We start from the raw sequence: 21,321 nt of genomic DNA, 5'->3' as shown, positions 1-21,321 counted from the left end.
TTGCGCCTCTCTACCAGACATCGTATTGATTCCAATACAAAGTGGTGTTTGCTGTACGATTTAATCAACGTTGTGGGGTTCATCAGTGGCGATTCATGACATCAAGCAAAATAAGTAGTTTCACTGATTCATCTCTCAATATATCTGAGCTCTTTCGTGTTTTTCTCGTTTCAAATACTGAACTTTTACTCCTTTTTTAAATGCGGGGATTATTATTGTATTTCAAACTCTGATTAAGTCGATCAAATATAGTATACATCAATGACATTTGATTCATCACGGTTTAATTTGAAATATCTTGTGTGTACTCTTTGAGCGCTAAAGATAGCGGCCGATTAATGCAGCCATTGTTGTATTTGACAATATAAAATAAAATAAATAACATTAAAGTAACATAATAACAACAATAATATACATATATATATATTTTAATTATTATTATTATTATATAATTTGAGGTGGTTGTTTATTTTCTCCCCGCCCCTCGCCTGTGTTTTTCCCGGAAGCGGAAGTCCTCATTCGGGTAGAGCGACAGCGACAGCAGCCCATAATACACCCATGCAGCAGCCTCGGTCCGGTGACACTTGTCGTCGCCAGACACACAGCTAACGATATCGCAGGTCGGGGCCCGGTTGGGTTGGAACCGTAACGTATCATCTTCACTTGTAACAGCAAACATTATGGCGGCCGCGGATCCCCGGGCCTCGAGTGACAGCGGGCCGACCAGCAGAGGAGGATTACCGGCCGGGGAGAACAGCAACGACCGCGACGGGCCGGGAGGCAGCGGCGGCGGGGAAGAAGGCGAACGGGAGCGGGACCGGGCCACCTTCGAGTGCAACATATGTTTGGACACTGCCACGGACGCTGTCATCAGTATGTGCGGCCACTTGTTCTGGTACGAGGCGGGGGAAGGGGGGTCTTTGTGCTGTGTGGAGGCGGTTGTTTTTGTTTGTCCAGCCAACTGGACCGGTGTGTAGCTTTGCTGTCTGTGCGGCCTCCGGTCTAGTGTGTGTGTGTGTGTGTGTGTGTGTGTGTGTGTGTGTGTGTGTGTGTGTGTGTGTGTGTGTGTGTGTGTGTGTGTGTGTGTGTGTGTGTGTGTGTGTGTGTTCACGGCGGAATCACGCCCAATAACGTCGCTGGTCTCCGCTATGGAGGAGGTGATAGATGCTCCGTTAGATACGGCTGTTATGAACCGTGTCTGCGGGCCGGATGTCTCGGATGAAGGCTGCTATAACTCACCATATTTGCAAACTGCACATGTGATCTCCTTCTCTGATCTCGTGAGGAGATTAAGTGGCTCAGCTTGATCATATGTATCGTATGGTTTTGTGCAGGTCAGAGGTCACACCGCACTCTGTTACACATTGACCTTCTGGGAAAACTTTCTTGTGATCATTTGCAGCTTTAAATCAGGCCTATTCTCACTCATTCACAGCAGTCCAAACAAGCCCTGGTATGTGTGCAGTAGTTAAGTTATTTTTTATTTTTTTTGGGGGGGGAGAGGGGGATCATTGCATTTGGAATCATTGTAAAAATCATATTTTTAGGTTTTTTTGACAGTCATTTGGATAATATAAGTAATTAAAAGATGTTATGTTGGGCACCAGCAACTTAAGATGGCCATTTTCCACATTTTTCATCGTATACACTAAACAACTCATCAATAACTTCACAAAAATAACGATTAACTGTAGCCACAGTAAATCAACCAATAAATCACTAATAGCCAATACTAGCTCAATGCAGTTATATCATTCAGAAACCATATAGTTTGCCTACCAGAGAGCACTGACAAGTTTATTTTCCAACCATAAATTGTCCCGTACACATAGTGAAGCAGATTAATAGAAGATAGTGAAAGCAACTGTAATCCTAGCAGCTCCTTCTCTTATCTGAGATTTTTATGGAGACTTGCGCAAGGCTCAACCTTCAAACCTACATGTAAACATGAACCACACACACGGCGACGTGTGGAAAGGCTCGTTCACGAGCTCGTCATCGCTTTCAGGTTGAGGCTAATGGGACAATAGAGCCAGGAGATTTGTATCAAGCATGGGGGCATTTTTCATAAATCTGCAGTAAAAGTCGCAGAAGAAAACTTGACCTCTCTCTACCCGTTAATGACGTGTGTTTTGTAGAAATGATAAGGATCCGTTTGGGTGTGCATGTGTTTTGGAAACAGAAACATGGGGTGGAGTTTGAAGTGTCGTACTATGCTCCTGTAAACCGTGATCTGATATCTCCTCGCCTGTGTCGACGTTTGTACTCGACACAGAAACCTACTGGGAAAGCGACCGACTACAACATCTTTAAGCTGCATGACACAATCGTGTACAAATCGTTACATAACCCGAGATGAATCAGGGGGTTTGATTTATCTAATATTTAATCAAATAAATCTGTCTCACGGCGCCATGTGCTTGGGGAGCTGATGTAACGTCGTTGCCATGTTGCTGCCGCTCATCTTCCGTGGTGACCGTGATGAAACTGTGATGAAACTATCCGCAAGGTCACCTGCTGCAACTTTAAATCAACGTTGCAACTTAATTGCACATTAATTATTTTAAAAATACATTTGAAGTATAAATCATCCATCACATTGCCTACTTTTGTATTTTAGATGACTTCAGTGTGAGTTAAACTCCTAACCCTCACTCCAAACCAGACTATATTTACTTTTAGTAACATGGCTCCTTGAACTTTGAGCCTATTACTCATATCGTAGACGTAGAGGATTATGGGTCAGAATAGAAACATAACCCATATCTCAATCGAAAGGTGAAATATTTCAACTCAAGCGAATAATTCATTATCCTATCACTAAGCATGAAATCAGTGTTGAGATTCTCTTGTCGTCACTGAATCAGAAATGGAGACCCTGTTGAGTTCATTCCGCTGTAGTAAACCAGCAGGTTCACCCTCACTTCAGGTATAGGTTTAACAATTAACTCTTCAGATAAGCGTATTTCGCCTCAAACAACCACCAAGCATCGGAAGTGAAACATTACAGCAGTCTGTAAATGAATGATTAAGAGCAGAGGGGAGTAACTAGACAGTAATCCGGTCTTTATGTTCTCATTCTAATTCAAATGTTGTGAAAATGAGACTTTAATGGCTCCCGTGGGGTCACATAATGGAGTCTGTACGTACGCTCTGCACTCACGCTTCACCGAATGGTTGTTGAGCCTCTTATTGGAAATTAAACGGCGATTTTCAAGAGCTCTGCTACACGTGTGGCCACATGTTAAATCACAGTTGAATGGGTTGTTATGTCAATTTAGGCCTTATGCTTTGTTCAGCCGTTTGTAGCCACAGGAATGCCGTTCTCCGCAGCGATCTGATAGCCGGCGTTAACACCAATACCGTACACATTGAGCTGCGCTTGATATGTGCAGAAAAGCCTGCAGATTGGTCGAGTTTGGCCCCGTCGGTCCGTTTGTTCGTGTTTTAGCTGAGGCATTTGTTCAGGCCCACCTGAGGTAATGAGGTTTTGAATGATTTATGGTTATGAAGTTTTTTATGTTTTAAGTGTTGAACATGTCCTGCCTGTTGCTCTGCGTGGTCTAAATTTCTTTGCCGTCTCACAAGGAATCTGACTGAAGCAACCGTTTAAAGAAAATAGTTTTCAGCTGCACACGTTGCTTCATACTGTACTGTTGCACACCGTTAAAAGCTGTTTTTCCATCCACATATCTTCAAAAACAAACAATCTTATCTTACAAAAAGGGTTCTGCTTGCCTTGTGGAAACTAAACATGTTTGTATAGTTTTACTTATTTGGGCAGTAGAGAGATTACAAAAAGGAGAAAGAGGTAGAAATACTCACAGATGTGGCATTTCCTCAAACCTGCATGCTGCTCTCCCACAATGCAACAGCAGCAGGTCAGCCTGGCCAGAAGCCACACAAGCAAGACCTGCTGACAACAGATGGAGCCAATTAATACAAGCGACGGGGAGCGGGGACAAGTTTACTGTAATCAGCCACCTCGTTAGGAACAGCTCGTTCTGGTCAGGTGGGCTTCCACGGGGGAAAAAATGCCACCGAGAGTTCTCAAAAGCAGACTTTACATTTCCACTGAGCTCGATTTGATGAATATGATTTGTATAATAAATTCACTGCAGGAACGTTGGTGCCGTTGTTGAAGCAAAACAGCTGACATTTTAAGAGAAAGGAGCCTTTGTGAGAATGCAAATTAATCATTTGTTTGTCTCCGTCTCTGCAGCTGGCCCTGTCTTCACAAAGTGAGTACTCCCTCCCTCACCTCACCCTGTGTTGTGTAATACTCGTTAAACAGGCAAACGGGTGTTTTTTGGCTCAGGTTGAGGCAGCCACAAGAGTCGATGTCGTAATAATGTTGGTCCAGATTGACGGAACGGAAATCAACAATTTCCAAAGCTCAGTTACGTCATTTAGCCAAACTTTCCCAGGTTCCATGCAGGTTTCACTGCTGGACTGAAATATATCAGCAACCATTTGTCCATCAATTAAACATTTAGCTCTTTTGACAACCCCCAAAAGAACTTATTTGTAGACATTGTTGTTTTGGGAAGTTGATGGATATTTTACTATTTTTGGACATGCTTTTAATTGAGTTAATTAGATTTAAAATAGTCTATAGACTTACTGATAATTAAAATGATTTTCCATTGCATCAGCCCCTGAGAATATCATTCCACTGAAGCCTGCCAAACCGATTAATTCAAGAATTGTCACTTTCTGTGAGAGTTCAGACCGGCTCAGACAGATTCAACATCAACACTCACCCTGCTTGTCTTGTGGCTGAGTCATTGATTCAAGCATCAACCCGTTTTTTAAACACAACCACACTGCAACCCATCATATCTTGTAGTGTTTGCATGCTCTGTCTGAACTGCCTTAATGGCAACAGGTGCGTCTGTACCGGCCCACACAGTCCTCAGAGGAGGTCACAACAAGTAGAAACACCTGTGTGAGCCAGCTATTGCTGAGTGTGGGCCTTTCTAACCTAAAAGTAATCAGCGTGAGGTTGTGAGGTAACCTCAGCGTGTTACACTACACCTGTCAGTTGACTTAATGCAGCTTAAATATGCTAATGCACTTAATGCCTCTGTTTACAGCAGCTTTCCCCTCTGCCACTCTCAGGGGAGCAGCATAAGCACTGCATAGATTAAAGTGCAGATTAGAAACCAGCCATTTGTGGAAATGTACTTCCTGTTAATCTCTTAAAAGTGTTTGTGTGAATGTGCTGCTGGGTCCTGACATAACATTCACTGATTTGACTGTAGCAGCTCAAGCCTTTCTTAGACTCAGACTAGTATTTAAACTAGTAGAAAGGCGGTTCAGCTGATGTGTGCTCTGAACATTTTGACACCTTTTTTTTTTTCCCCCCTCTGCTGCCCCTCTCAGTGGTTGGAGACGCGACCCAGCAAGCAGCAGTGTCCCGTGTGTAAAGCGGGCATCAGCAGAGAGAAAGTCATCCCACTGTACGGCAGAGGGAGCTCCAGCCAAGAGGACCCCAGGTACACAGAGCGTCTCTGTGAGAGGATTTACTATTAAAGCCTTATGGTTGCCTCATGCCTTCATGTTTCTGTGGTTGTTTAGGTTGAAAACTCCACCTCGGCCTCAGGGACAGAGGACCGAGCCAGAGAGTCGAGGCGGGGTCAGTTTACATCCACCAATTAACTACACTATGCTCTCTTAAGTTTATCCTATATATTTTTTTTTACCATTTCATCCTTTTTTCTGTCAGATGTTTCAGGGTTTTGGGGATACTGGTTTCCACATGTCTTTCGGCATCGGTGCTTTCCCCTTCGGCTTCTTCACCACAGTCTTCAACGCCAACGACCCGTTTCACAGAGCAGGTAAACCCTCATCCGTTGCCTTCTGGCAGCATAATTAGAGTACAGATGCAAACACACACAATCCCCTGAGTCACTGGTGTAATAACCTTTCCCACCCATATCTGCCCCATGTCAGACCAGTATACAGGCGATCACCAAGGCAACGGTAACCTCAACAACGGCAATAATAACTGGCAAGACTCCCTTTTCCTGTTCGTGGCCATCTTCTTCTTCTTCTGGCTGCTGAGCGTGTGATGGAGACCGGGCGAGATGGACAGAAGAGTGGATTGAGGAGGGAGGAGCGCAAGGAAAAAAAAAAAACTTCACACACTAAACTCAAGCCGCAGACACACACACGCGCGCGTTTTACATTTCCTAGCAGGTACTAAATTGGGAGAGAGCGTAGAATTGTGTTTGATCCCAAAACAAGAAATACAGGATATATTATGTAGGCTATATTTGGGTTTTCTCCTCCAGGCAACAGCAGAATTTAGGATTCTCAGCCCCGCCCACCTGCTTCGTTGATTATGTTTATGCAAGAAAACTGGAAAGTAGTGTTGTGTGAGAATAAGTCATGTTGGCCCTCCCTCTCTACATGCAGCTGTAGATATATGCACACAGGAAAATAGCTGTTAGGGCTCAGATACAGTATTAAGGGATCAGGGTGAGCAAAGCAATGGGTTTCTTTTTGTGTAGGATCACTGGGGGCAGTGACTAATTTGGTTTTGGTTTTTCACATTCCTCTTGGAGGTTCACTCCTTCCATAGACAGAGGGAGGCTCGTTGTAAAAAGTTTTAGGTGGGGGGGGTTTAAAGGTAAGAGAGGGAGAAGTTTGAGCTGACATAGCAACTTTATCTTACTCAAAAAGGCCAAAGAGTAGCGGATCAGTCACGTACGATTTTTGGGGAGGGGAAAGGAGGAAATGTGAAAAAAAAAATGTAATTGAATTATATTCCCGTTTACAGTTTCCTCCTGAATCGAACAAATACTCCTAGACCTTGTGACTTGGACAGGTAGAAATAGCACAGATGGATGCATTTTTTATATATATATACATGTCTTAACAAAACCTGCCATTGCACTGTGAAGTCAACCGTAGGCGGAGCTGTTCTAAAGATTGCGGTGTGTGCTGGCGTTTAAACCACTTGTTGTCTTTCCTCACAAAGCTGTACGAACATTGGTGTGTTCACCGGGCCGTCTGGGAGATTTTCGCATCAACATGAGCAACTTGAGAGAGTAAAAAGCAATCTGACACACACACACACACACACACGCGGTTTGTTAATTACGGGGCAAATTGTCAACTGGCTAATTAAAATAGCTGGATGATTAGCTAAACAGCTCGTTACGGCGGCCGAGTTGATGCAGTGTAACAAGTGAGGAGAAACCTTTTCACACTTGATTTGTTTATTCCCTGACTGTATGTGTCTGTGTGTCCGAGTGAGTGTGTAAACATTATATATTTGTATATATGATTATTGTAAATGCTGTTTTTACGTGTTTTGAGTGGATGACCAGCCACGGAGTGCGATGGAGGACGAGATTGGAGAGTAGACCTCAAGATGCTTTTGTAAAGCGAGAAATTATCTGTTTTTTTCATTAAGTCCTTCCTTTGACTAAAGAAAAAGCCTGCAGCCCAAGTAAATAACTACCAACCTCTCCCATTAAGTTAAGTCCTGAGTGAAGAAACGTTTGTTCTTACTTGCTATTGTGATTGGAGGATATTTACCATCTTCTGACACCATGCACGTTAAAGAGTTCCCTTTTTAAAGTACAAACTAGTTGAAGCAGTTAAGCAGCTTGGATCTAAGGTAACACACATTAATGTTTATATTTGTTTGAATTTTCAAACTTGTAGTCTTCAGATTTCGTGCAGCTCTCTACAGCGCCAGAAATAGCTTCACACTGCTTTTTGCCACGTATACAGTAGAACTGCCCAAAATCTGATGTGTAATACCACTGGAATTCAGCTAAACCAGATGGGATGAATGGTGTCTGGCACTTAAACGTTCACACCAGGGTCAGAGATGACAGTAAAGGTCCTCTGTCGGATGGACAGGACGGCTGCTGGGGCTCATCATTTCCTGCATACATGTCTGTTGAAGCAACACTGTATCATAAAGCTTATGTGACACTGAAAGAAGTGATGGAAGTCACGATTTGATGGACTAAACCTGAAGACGTTGTGCAAAACCAAATGATGTAGGAGATTAAAGCTTCATTAAAACGTGCCTTGTGTCTTTGTTTTTTACTTTTTAATATTAAAAAGTACTAATGATCTGTTCATTCAAACATGTCATATCCAGGAAACCAAAAACAGACCAGAAGGGTTTATTTCCAGCTTTTGGAGGCTTTGAAAGAAGGATTACTGTGTTTTCTTTGTTTTGTTTTGGAATAGGTAATTTATAAATAAGAAAACCAAAGATTAGAAAATGATCATTTGAGCCAAAATCTCTCTTTATATGAACTGGCGTGTCAATAATAAGGATCAGAGACATTGAGGGTTCAAAAGAAAGTTGATTAGGGTCCGGTTCTCTAACTGTCATATTTACAACTATATTACAATATAATCAGCATTATGGTTATATGACATTTTGTATTTATAATACACTTTTTTATAGAAACATATATACACAAAAACATGACAGTATAAGAACATTGTTTTTGCAATTGTTAGAACTTTTTAAACTATCCTGGAAGAGCGAGGATTCTCAGCCAAAAGTAGACAAAAATGAAATCTTGCCTCCATTAAAAAACGCTAAATTGGATTAACGGCCAATAAAATGGTCTAAAATGTCTAAGCTTTGCAGCGTTAGAATCATGAACAGAAACAGATATTGTTTTTAAAAAAAAAAATAGAAATATTCTGGGAGTTTCAGTTAAATCAAAAAGAAAATGAAGCAATTTAAAATGACCTGCGTTCACATGCTCAGTCTCTCTCTTTCATGTTTACATTCATTAATACTATATAAGCACATACACAAAAAATATATATACAAATTAAAAAGTGCAAAATCAGCTATTTAGTTTTGGTAAACGTATTTGGAAAACAAAGGGTTTTAAAAACAAAAAAAACAATGCAAATTAAGATATCCTGAAAATCTGTGACACAGCTTTTGGGTCAAATGATCTTCAGTCTTTCCCTTTACCCTTTTTTGGTGCTTTGTTGGATTTGTTGAGGATCTTCATGAGGCTTTTGGACATATAGTACGGCTTCTGTAGAGATCCATCATTGCGCTCCAAGTCCTCCACTGTGAGAGTGAGAGCCAAATTGAGTGATGTGATGAAATGGACTACGTGTGCTCATTTCTGTCTGCATTGATGTATTCGTCAGTTAGAAGTGATCTAAGTTTTTTTTTTAATTCTTAGCTTGAAATTTACATAAAAACTATTTGAGTATATTTGCATGCTTCAAAAGCTTTACCAATAAAAATCATGGTAGGTTGGAAATATTTCTGTGTCAAAATGTGAAGCGAGCAGGCTTTTATAAACACTCAGCAAACATCTACTCACGGAAGCAGAGGAAGATCGTATCGACACACATGTTGTACACACTGAAGAATCCATGAGCTATAAGGTAGCTACCAAACACCACCGTCTGCAAAACAACACACGTGGAGAAAAAAAGACTAAATGTATTAATAACTTTGACTCCAATGAAACTAACTACTTCAGTTGTAACTTACAATAATTGGCATCCAGTAGTAGTTGAGGGTTTCAGAGCGGAAGGTGTTGCCTGGTAGCAATATTCGTCCAGAGAAGAAGAAGAAGGACAATATGCCTGGAACAAGACATCAATTTCAGTGTCTTCTCTCTTTCCAAACACATTCATGTAAATGCTTATATGTATTTATTCATTCATTTTCTTCTTTAGGTAAGATACTGAAGATACTAAGAAAAACAATGTTCAAATGTATTAATCAAACCCATCATATATATTGACTGTAAATGTATAATTATCTGTCCTGAAACCTTAAGTTGCGTAGACACATTTGCCCAAAGGGGTCAGTATAAAGAGCTGGTGGATGGTCTGAATATTGGGCTTTGTCCGACAATTTCTGTAACTTTTGAAACTGACAATCTGACTGAAAGGCTGTCTGAGATGATGCAGTTATCCCCATATTTAAGTAACATGGCGACCACCACCACCTCTCTAATGGTTGGCTCTCCACTCTGTGTGTCTAACATAATCAGACACATAGTGTCATCCTTACCCACTCCTGCAACCACCAGGAGCTTCCCAAAGAACAGCAGCAGGTCTGTCACTTTATCAAGCACCACAACCCTGAGGGGACACAGTCAGAGAAAACACAACACTATTCACAGGAACAGGTCAGACAAAATGTAGCCAACAAACACTGAAAACAGACTCAAACTCCTGAAGAAGGAAACATGACTCCAGCACAAACCTCACTACATTTCTCATGAGCAGCATGAAAGCATTTTTGGCTGAGACGCAGAAGTTTTTCCCATAAATGGCAATCTGTCGAGAAAACAAAATCTATTTGTTTTAGGAAATTAAAATGGTTTATAAAATACCAATAATATCCAATGTATTATAAGAAAAAACAGTCAGAAGAATTTAATTTCCAGCAAAGCATGCTTTCCCCTTTTATATATTATATATATAAATATATATATTAATATAAATGATTGCTACAAGGAGGGACTGGTTAATAATATGTTGAGCTCACCATGATGTAAGCGTTCCTGTTAAGGAACTTGATGAACTTCTCCAGACACCAGAGGCAGCACTTCATGCAGCACAATATGAAACGTGCACATGGATTCTGAGCAGCTGGAGACAAAAACAAAACATGCATAAGCAGGCCATTATTTAATAGACAACATACACTAACTAACATTTTGAGATTGTGTTTAGCACAGCGACAACATGAGGCTTCAAATGCATTAGTCAATAATCACGGAAATATGTCCTGGGACCGACACCGGATCAGATTGGACACCCCTGCTTTAAGGCAGACAGTGAATGTGAGATGAGGGTAGGTCAGCCTTACCTCTTGTTTTGTGGTCAATGTACTCCAGAAGCATCCTCGCTATCTGCACCAGGGTCAGGATTAGAGCACCAAATGCTAAGGAGCCCACGTGGTACCTGAAATGTATGAATTGATAATGACTGACTGGCTGAGGAAATCCAGGAATGTCACCCTTTGGGACTGCAGACATTCAGCATTTTGGACACCATTGACAGGGATGGACACATTCATTCTGGCAGGAGTGCAACCAGTGTGACAGCAGCTCAGTAACCTACCTGAGTGAGCGTATAAAGCTAGCAGACAGGGGAAATGTGGGGATGTCATGGGGTTTGGTGAAGGCCCAGTAGTAGGAGGCAAAGGCCCCAGCCAGCGTGCACTGCCCCAAGGCGATGACGAAGTTGACGCACCAGAGAAAAGCCACCACGTTGTAGATCTGCAGGTTGAAGATGTTCCTCTGGAAGAGACCCTCGTCGTTGTATTTGATAAACATGCAGCTGGCTGAGGGGCAGCCTGGGTAATCTGACGAGTTGAAATTCTGAGAGAAAAAGAGGGGGGGATGAATGACTGGATGATGGAGAGCAAGAAAGTACAAAGGGGCAGGGGAAGGATCCTTTGGCAGCTAACAGACAAATTCCTTCTACTGGATAATTGTGAGAATTTTTCCACTGTAGGTCAAAATGTGTTATCCCATTCCGCCCACTCACCTGAGGCTCACAGTCCACAGTGCCATTGATATTCTTACAGTCGCTCAAAGTGGAGTTTAGAGCCACCACTTTGTAGATCGGACCTCCTGAAGTGGCCAGATATCTATATTTATCAAATTAAGAGAAGAATACACACTCTGGCCTGTAAAAGTGATGGTAGAGTAACGACATAAAACAGCCCAGGAACATTTCAACTATAGTATAGTAACTGCATAGGGTGCATAATTGACACCCATACATACATGAAATGAAAGGATACAGAGCGATAGCGCCCCAGTAAGCGACACACACCAGCAGGAGAACAAAGGTGACCAGAGGGTACAGCAGAGAGGACATCATGTGACTGATTGCCCTGTGGAACGTGAACACACCCATGAGTATATGACTTTAGGCCAAGGCCATATGCACGCAAGATAATAATAATAATAATAATGAATCAAACAGACATGGGTTAATATTAGGTGTAGTTAAAAGAGAGTGAACCCTGTGGAAAGAGTTTTAATCCATGCATCAGGACTGACTTGCTTGACTCCTGGATGAGGGCGATGGCTATGAGGATTCTGGTCCGCAGGAAGATGACGGTCAGGAGAATGATCGCCTCCGCCACAGAAATGATTATCACTGGGGGGCGAGGAGAATCAAATCAGGGTTATCACTGAGAAGCATTTCACAATGTCATTATAAACTGGGGTTATAAACACGATCGGTGACTGGTGTGCATGCCAACAATGGTTTTATTGCATTTATTGCTGGATGCGGATGCTATTTGGCTTTTATGATGTCATTGGTTGTTTACATCTTACACCTCTCGTTTCCTCTGTACTGGTATTTGCCTGAGTAAAAGCTGCTGCGTTCAAACAGACTATTATTATCCCTGTATTGTGAGAAATGTTTTGCAATGTTAATCAGACTCACGGAAGGCCAGCCAGGTCTCTTGGACTTGCAGGTAAACACGGAAGTTGGTGGTGAAACCAATGTCACTGATGGTAGCAGACATTTGCTTGTAGTTGTCATATTCCCAGTAGCAGTGCCATATACCTGCAAGAGAAACCCTCCAACAGCTCAAAGCTCACTTATTTAACCAGTCTGCAGCTATTCTGTTCCACGTCTTCACATTATTTTCAAGCAGATAGAAATACTAGTAATTGTACTTCTTGTTTGCCAGCCCTAAAAATTCTACTTTGCCTTAAGAGCTGCTCCAGGTGAGTGTTTACCGTATGCCCCAGTGGCAAGAACTCCTATGATGAGCACCCACACCATCACTGGAGCAGTGAATCTCAGCAGCAACAGGAACAGCATACTGACCATCATGGCTATCAGCAGACCACTGTGGGGGAGATGAAAGGGAAAGAAAACATAAAACATGTTTACAAAAGAAGGAAGATAGTTTAACAAAAGGATGAAAAAGTCAAAGCATCAAATAATTGTAAGGCATTAAACATTTTCAAGGACTATAAATGAACAATTTACTGCTTATTTGATACAACCAAACTTTCAGCTCTGTATTGCACATAAATGTCGAGTAATTTCTATCTATATTTCTGCCAGTAGGTGGCAGTGTATGTGTGGTGTTGTTCTGCAAGGCAACTCACAGGAGGATCCACGGCCATGACGACGCAAAATCCTCAAAGATGCGGACGCCAATGTCCCTGGCATTGAAGCCATTCACGATGTCCCTATCGAAGACAAGCGTGAAGAGAAGCTGCGTTGGTGACATTCTCCTTTTAAAGTGTCAAACTGGGGTAAAACAAGTGTGAATCAAGGAAAAACAGACAAATGTGTTTCTAGAACAAGCACACTATGAAAACAGCTTCAAAAACGGCCTGTTTCTAAAAGCAATAGAGCTAGAGTTAACCAAGAATCTCAGAAGAGAGAGTTTTTCTACATGTTTAAAGAGCAACACACATAAATACTCTAACTCTGAGAGCGTTTTGCATCTAAGGCAACACGAGCAACTACAACCAGCTGCTTCACTAAAAGCCACAGAAACTCACGAAGCCACTGACCCTGTGCTGGTGATGATGGGGAGGAGAGAATACAAGTTATTAAAGTGTGTGTGTCATTGCATTTTTAACCAACGTATGATGAGATCAGGGTTACACTGCATCTTACCCAGTGCCGTTCCTAATCTGGTCGACTGTGTCGTTGATTGAGGAGGGTAAACCAGGAATATTGGAAAATTCTGCAGGGATCCTCCCCAGGGCTGAGATGTCAGGCAAACATCTCCCCAACACTGAGCGTAGAGACAAGGAAATCAGCTTGAGATTATAATTCATTCACTAAAATACTTTACATCACCATTGATTTACACGTGGAAATAAATGCAACTCATAACCAACTTTTACTACAGTGCTAATATATCGTCAACCACATTAATATGTATATAATGTCGTAAATAGAAGCACTTTCACTCACCAGAGGTCATGGGCATGTAGAAGAAAGGACACAGCTCCTGGTCCACAATTTCTTGAACAGTCTGAAGAAAACAACATGATGTGGTTTTATAAAATAAAAATAATGTGATGGATCAAAGCTTCAGGTCACTTTTTGCTAGTAATAATGCAGTTCATCTTCCATGAAGAAAAAATATTTCCTTTACTAAAAGGAATACAAACAAAATGTAACATTTGGGGACTTTTAGGGAGACAATAAAGTTTACACATAGAACCAAAATGGGACTTACCAGCTTAGTATTTGCCAGGTCTATGTACGGCACACAGAGGCTTTGATTGAAAACGTCTGCTGGCTTTATGTTTAGAATATATGACTGTATTCCCACAGCTCCGAACTCAGTGGGACAGCGTTCCACGCACACCTATATGTAACGAAATAATAATTATTACTGGGACCCTGGAAACATACAGTAAACTGTGCCATATAATAATTATTATATATATATTTTTTAAATCAAGCAGCCTTCTCTACCTGTGTGGTCGGACACTGAAAACCATTAAGAGCAGTTGCCATAACGTTAACAGATGTAGCACATTTGAGAATGTCCAGGTAGAACAGGTTAGGTCGGCCTCTGAGAGAAAGAAGACAGAAAGAAAGAAAGAGTTGATATTGAAGTGCATATTCATTATATCGAGTACAAGTTAAACTTGTATGAAAAGACAAGAGAGATTTAATTACTCATTTGGTTCAATGCCACAGAACCATCCCGTTGAGTTTCTTGGATAAAGAACATGTCTCGGATCTCCAAAGAGCCAAGCTAATAGAAAGAACACACACATTCAATGATGTTAAAATTATTACATTAGCCACACTCCATTACGGCTATTGCATGTTTGTCACTGACAAATGGTACGGCATGAGGAAGTAGTTGGGAGGGATGTGAGAAAAGATTTAAATATATATATTTATACTTTAGGAATGTCCATACTAGTGAAATTGCTAAAATGTGAATTGTGATTATTGTTCCAAATATTGAGTACTGAGCAGGGATTTAATTTTAGATTTATGAATTAACGAAGAAGAAATGAGTTCATTATTTCAGGGCAACCACAAGAGGGCACAAATGCCTAACAGGAGACACTTTCAAGTTGATGAACTTGTTCCTATGGAGTTGGGTTTGATTGCAGTAATGGTAAGTCTAATTATACAAAAGCATCTGCCAAATGAAAATAATGTAATGTAAAGTATTATGTAAATGTCTTCATCTGAGCTAGAAAATCCACTACTGTTTCTCATATTTTTAATAGTATATTTTGTAACAAAGTAATAAACCCAGCCCTTATGTTTCAACACTGGCCAGTAAATAACTACAATTTATCAACCATAACTAACCCATGCTTTTCAGCCGCCTTTACTGAAAGAAATAACTGATTATTTGGGACACACTCGGCCGCTGACACACATATTACTTATCAGGCTTCTCTGTTGACTAAATAATAACAGAGCAGCTGAGTGTTGGAATTTGATGACGGGGCGCTAAAAAGTTACTGACAGAAATCAGCTTTTTCCTACGTAGTATAAATAATACTCAACATTTAAAGCTTACATGATAAAGCAAAGTTTATGGATTAAGAATTACAATACATGAATGCAGAAAAAGGTATATATATATATAAATGAATAGAAATAATTATTGAAATTCACTGATAAAACAATTAAAGCATCATATTGCCTCTGGCCCAACACAGGAGTGCTATTTTTTGCCGTGGACAAGAAGGTCCCAGAGAGTAGAGGTGGAAATCAATGACTGTCTTGGTGTCTGTGTTGGTGATGTCAGGTTAGTCTCACCTAAAACCCCAACAGCTATGTAGCCAAGGATGACTGCCATGAACAGGATACAGCAGATTATATCCGTGCATCCTCTGATGAAGAAAAGAGACAGCAGCAGGTTAAAGTGGTGGTAACAATGTGATCGTAGTCCGATACATCTAGGCTGATAATTTGTCGAACAAAGGAGTTGGTTCATGGAAAACAGCCAGTTGTCAATGAGACAGATTCACCTTTTCTTCATGGGTCCATTGAACGCCGAGTCAAACTGAGCAGGTTCTCCTGGGAAAAGAAAACAAAATTCGGTAGCTTTTAATGCAAAGTATTCACTGACTGGTCCATTCTTATAATCAGCAACGTCTGTGTTTGGTTTCAGACGGATTATCAACGACATATTAGTTTATCACTCGCTTTTGTAATGGCACTTAACCTTTAAAATCCACGTCAAGGAAGTACATGGCCCATTAAATCTCTGTGGTGCAAATACAGGGAAGTTAGTGTGCATAAGAAAAATACTTTACTGGAACGCCAAAGTTTGATCTTTTTTTTCAGCGCTCACCTTGAGCATGGGTCATTTTCTTAGGGTTAATGAATTGCAAGTGGATAAGGAAATCATTTTAGAGAGAAAAGAGGGAATGTTATAATATTTTTTATGGGTTTGTGACCACAATAACTGACTCCAACATAGGTCTCCAACAGGAAATACATTTTGCATTGTTGTTTCCTGGAACAGAGAGAGAGAGACTGCCAGCATGAACAAACAACGCAATCTTGTGGGTGTCGTTCATTACACATGACAAGCTGCTTTCCACATGAACTAAAGAGGTGTTTGTTCACGTTAGTTCCTTCTTCTGCTGAGAGAGTAAAAAGAAAGGGATCGGAGTTGAGGCACAGCATTGACACAGGCAGCTTGGGCTTATTTGAATATCATTTGAATTCGAAATATGGCTTTTGGAGGAGGGAAACATACAGAAGTGTAATCCTTTTAATGGGAAAATTGAGATCCCAACTGAAAATCCCTCCTATAACGAGAGCTTCAATTAGCCTCTGTTGCATTATCCAGGAAAAACTCAAGAGGCGGCTTGGATGTGTGATCAAAAGGAGCAGATGCAGACGCATCGGTGTCGGGATAGGTTGTGACAAAGAACAAGCGTGCACAACATGATAAAAAGTGTGCTGGTGTTCATTTGGATGTTGCATTTCCATCTGATTAGGGAAATACTGGCATAATTAATTCACTGAACCTAGAGCAAAATTATCTCCACTGACTGTAATTTGAATAGGGTGAATGGACACTGTGTCAACAGCGGGCACACACACTTCTGAGTAGGATGCAAATATCCAAGCAGGATGCCTTAAGTTAATAGATTTTATTTGGTTCGACTACTCCAGTAAACAACATACCACAAAACCAAATACATATTCACAATGGGTGTTTATGAAACACAGTGGCCAATAAAATGCTAAACAAGCTTCCATGGAGCTGTGTTCCAGTGAAACTTAAATGTCCTGCCTCATATAAGGAAGGCCCGACTCTAAACACACTCTTATCAGTAGCATTTGATATGGATATATTAACAGTAAGTGTATGTCAACAGCCACACAAAGAAATCCACATCAATGCCTAGAGTCCTAAACTTCTGGAATATAAGAGGAATGACGTGGGCAGTGAGAAAACCTGTTCATCGGCCTCTTGTCATTCCGGGAGGGTCAGGTAACAGCTCTGCTAGGACACCGCTGTGTGTTGGGAGTAATGGACAATGTGGAAAATAGCTCACATTGTTTCTGTGTGACATATAATAAAATGAGTTTTTATGCCCTTGTAAAAAGCTGGACAAAAGCTTATACCTTGGACCTCAGACAGGCTGGCCGGAAGACGATGAGTGTGACAGTCGTCACTTGACCATGACGGAAGACAACACAGGTCTCTAATTTGACTTTACCTTGCTCATGTTGGGGAAACACTCAAAAACATGAAATAGCCATTTGGCGCTACACATGAAAATATTTTCTCTTGACTAAAAGGAAGCCTTTCTTTAAGTTTTGCAATAAATATTGTAAAGTGTCATTTATTGTACAAACCACACCCTTCTCTTGATTTCACGGTGACAGAACGGTTAATTGGTAACCTTCAGTACACACAAGAACTCCCAGGGGAGAGAAAGGAAGTAAAAAGTTATAACAAATCAGTATAAAATATGAGGGAAAGGGACACATTTTAGTAGGCGCCTAGTCCATGAACAGATTTTCACATCATAATGTTTTACGTGGACACTTGGGCCGTGCACTGGATCAGAGTTCAATAGTATTGAATTCACTTAAATTTAATCTAAGAGCAGCAGATAAAGACGGGCACATCAATGAACGACTGTAACGTCAAACATTGAACTGTAAATAGTAGTTTTGCATGTTATTGTCAAAATGTAAGTGCAAAACTAAAACATATTGGTTTACTATGTGACAGAAAAAAAGTGTAAATTCCTCACTTTTGTGAAGTGGTTTTGCCAGATAAATGACATTTAGTTGTTAACCTCTAATTGGTTTCAGCTCTACTGGAGAGAGAATGAATATTCAACAGATATTCCTTCTATAAATGTGCTTAATAAACTGCTTTTAACAGATTTTTCAAAATCAACCGGTAGCTTCTTAACTAGCTTGGGATTTAAAATTTGACCCAAGTCTTTCCCCCTAGTTTTCCCCAAGCAGTCGTAACATATTCTTTGGTCAATGATCTACAACAGTCAGTTATTTCCCAACACTGAGTGTCTTCACATCCTTAAGAAGAAAACAGGTTCCACTTGCTGCTCCAAACAAGAACAAAACCCAGACATCTCTTACAACAAAAGCGTCTGACTTAATTGGGAAACAACTGGCATTCTGAATAAAGAAGCCTTGTTGTGTTCAAGAGCAGGATTCATACTCCCTCATGAAGGCTAGTACTAGCAGGAAGCACATCCCATGGAAGTGGTGATGAGTTTTGGAATAAAGTGAATTTATATAGAAAGGTTTTTTTTGAGATGATAAGTAAACTATCAGCTCCGACACTTGTCATCAGCTCAGTCTCCCATGTTTTCATAAGTTATTGGAGACATGAAATGCTATATTTACCAGCAGGGAGGGTTTGTTGACTGTAGCCTTTGTTAAACCTCCCAGACTGTCAATATGCACGTGGCTATCAATACATCAGATACTGCAGAGTAAACAGGGATGCAGAGAAGTGTTTCATTAAACACAATTATCTCTTCGTTTTCAATACAGTAGTTCTTCTTCAGTTTGTTTATATCACGACCATGTAAAACTCTGACATCACTACACAAACAATATTAGAGTTGAATTGATTAGTTAATTAACAGAGAACGCATCTCCAACTTTTCTGGAAATCAAATAGTAATTTAATTCATTTCAAGCACAAATAAGTTATCCTTTCTCATTTCTTACCATTTTCTTAAATGTTATAGACGTTACATTTAATTGAGAGAGTAATTTGAGGTTAAATCGATTAAAGCTGAAACCATAATTTGATAAACTGAGGACAGAAAATGAATAATCAGCAACTACTTCTATAATCAGCTACTAACTAAATAATTTTAAGCAAAAGTAACAAATTACTCATGTTTCACAATTGTCTATATTTTCAGTTTTTTATCAGTCTAAAGATGCATTTAATATGTTTAGGTTTTTGACAGTTCATAAAAAAAATTTAAAACGTCACCTTTGACTCAGGGAAACTGTGATGGACATCTTTCACTGTTTTCTGACACTTAATGACAATGAAATAATGTAAATAATCGACTGCTGCAACCCCCTCACCCCTCATCATCTTCTGCCACTGTCATTGCCTTGTGAAGTTATCCATAAATTAAACAGCTTTATCTAGCATTTCATTATTGGTTAATTTCAAGCAGCATGACCTGACACTTTCCCATGTGACACCTTAAAATGAAGCAATAGTACTGCTTGCTAATATACTTGTCACATGTTTCATGATTCATCATCCAAAGTGGAAATGAGTCTGTAAAGTAATTATGAGTACCTTAGTCCAAAAAGTGTTTTATTCCTTCTCAGATGTGTCTCATTTTAAGGATTTTTAGAGACCCGAAGAGGTGAAAATATTGACCAAAAAAAAGGAAAGAAAACCCAAAAAAACAAAAAAAATCACTATTTTTGGTATTATTTTAACACTAACATTGTAACGTTAACCACAATATAACATAACATTAATAATATAATAACACAATGACATTTTATGAGTTAGAGTTAGCGGTGAAGCCACTAAACATCCATGCTAAAACAAAACGTTATAGATTTAGTCAAATAAATTATTTGCCAACAAATTTTTCTTGCAAGATAGATTTTTGTAGCAACTCAGCATGGTAACGTTAGCTTACGTTAGCTAAATGTATTGTGACTTGGGCTGTTTACTCACCATACTGCGTATTTGAGTCCGGTTGCGTCTCCTCTTTTTTACCCATTCTCCGCCTCAACCTCCACCCTTTTCGTCCTTAACTTCTAAAACACGGCTCCCTTCGCTAAAAGTTAGTGTAAAACGTCCTTATAAACGGCTACGTCGCGTTTAAAAAACGAGCCACGACGTCGTTGAACGGGAACGGTAACTAAGTTAGAAAATCTTTTTCTTCCTGCAACTTGTAACTAGGCAGTGACGTCACGGGCGCACCTGCTGGGGGATGCGCACCTGCGCGTGCTACCAAAGATTGTTTATGGCGAGAGGAATCACTCCGATACGATTCTTAAAACCTGAACATTCCCCTCACGGAGAGTGAGAAATAAAACTTTTATTTTACATTTTGGATATAAATATGGTACTTCCACTACATTTATATGACACAGAAATAGTAATAGTTAAGAAAAACTATTACTAGTTAGGATACATTATATATACATATTTACTTGTAACTGAATATTTATAACTCTATGATTTCAACTTTTACTTAAGTGACATGAAAACTTCTTCCACCACGACCAAAGACTAAACTGCATGTGTCAACGCATCATATGAAGTGAAATAATTAGGGCTTTAAGGTGACGTCATCATGAATTTGAAGCCCTAACCCACAGGGTAAAATCTAGTTTAAACACCTTTATTATTTCAGTTTATCATGCTCTTGCACCCATATTATTTGTGCTTTATTGAATAACAGAAACGAATAACTCACTAATGCGTACACAATGTTCAAGGGGTGGTAAAGAAATTGTCGATGACTTGGCTACTTTTAATTTCCCCAAAGTAGTTCCTCGTTTAACAAGAAATACAAGTGGTTCAACAATGAGGCAGCTTAAGTCTTTGGACTTGATCTATGGATAAGAAACAAAAAGTTACTTAATGACCTACAAGTTTGGTTGGGAAATCTGCATTTCACTCTCTATGGAAGAGACTCATGGACAAGTGGAATTATTTTTAGAGGGGGACATCTTCCTTTTGACATCTCTGTCTGAGCCCAGTGGAGCATCCCCTCCATCCCTCTGGCTTTGCAATGTGGCTCACAAATGTCCCCTGCTAATAATACAGTACTAATAGGCAAAAGTCCTGATGAGAGCTCACTTCTCTCTAAAAACTTCACA

General features: G+C 40.2%; 2 protein-coding genes across 2 annotated transcripts; one reads left to right on the top strand and one right to left on the bottom strand.

The window, feature by feature from the left end:
- Positions 1–523: 523 nt before the first annotated feature.
- Positions 524–6,121, top strand: rnf5 (ring finger protein 5). The gene is made up of 6 exons (XM_084031699.1): positions 524–895; positions 4,223–4,241; positions 5,386–5,498; positions 5,581–5,638; positions 5,729–5,840; positions 5,956–6,121. Exons 1-6 carry the CDS (start codon positions 681–683, stop codon positions 6,072–6,074), a joined length of 636 nt encoding a protein of 211 aa, XP_083887825.1. The 5' UTR covers positions 524–680; the 3' UTR covers positions 6,075–6,121.
- A 2,548-nt stretch (positions 6,122–8,669) lies between these two features.
- On the bottom strand, positions 8,670–20,365 carry slc44a4 (solute carrier family 44 member 4). Its single transcript, XM_084031698.1, has 22 exons — positions 20,168–20,365; positions 15,975–16,023; positions 15,763–15,836; positions 14,653–14,731; positions 14,446–14,545; positions 14,204–14,335; positions 13,936–13,996; positions 13,633–13,753; positions 13,113–13,196; positions 12,735–12,847; positions 12,436–12,558; positions 12,042–12,141; positions 11,780–11,872; positions 11,521–11,623; positions 11,092–11,351; positions 10,838–10,932; positions 10,514–10,617; positions 10,229–10,302; positions 10,034–10,104; positions 9,506–9,600; positions 9,333–9,417; positions 8,670–9,070 (listed from the first exon to the last, which is right to left on the bottom strand). The coding sequence occupies exons 1-22, from the start codon at positions 20,211–20,213 to the stop codon at positions 8,952–8,954; spliced, it is 2,181 nt and encodes a 726-aa protein (XP_083887824.1). The 5' UTR covers positions 20,214–20,365; the 3' UTR covers positions 8,670–8,951.
- Positions 20,366–21,321: the final 956 nt, after the last annotated feature.

Source organism: Eutrigla gurnardus, assembly GCF_963514095.1.
Source record: "Eutrigla gurnardus genome assembly, chromosome: 17".
NCBI classification, from domain to species: Eukaryota; Metazoa; Chordata; class Actinopteri; order Perciformes; family Triglidae; genus Eutrigla; species Eutrigla gurnardus.
This window is presented reverse-complemented; position numbering and strand designations above follow the sequence as displayed.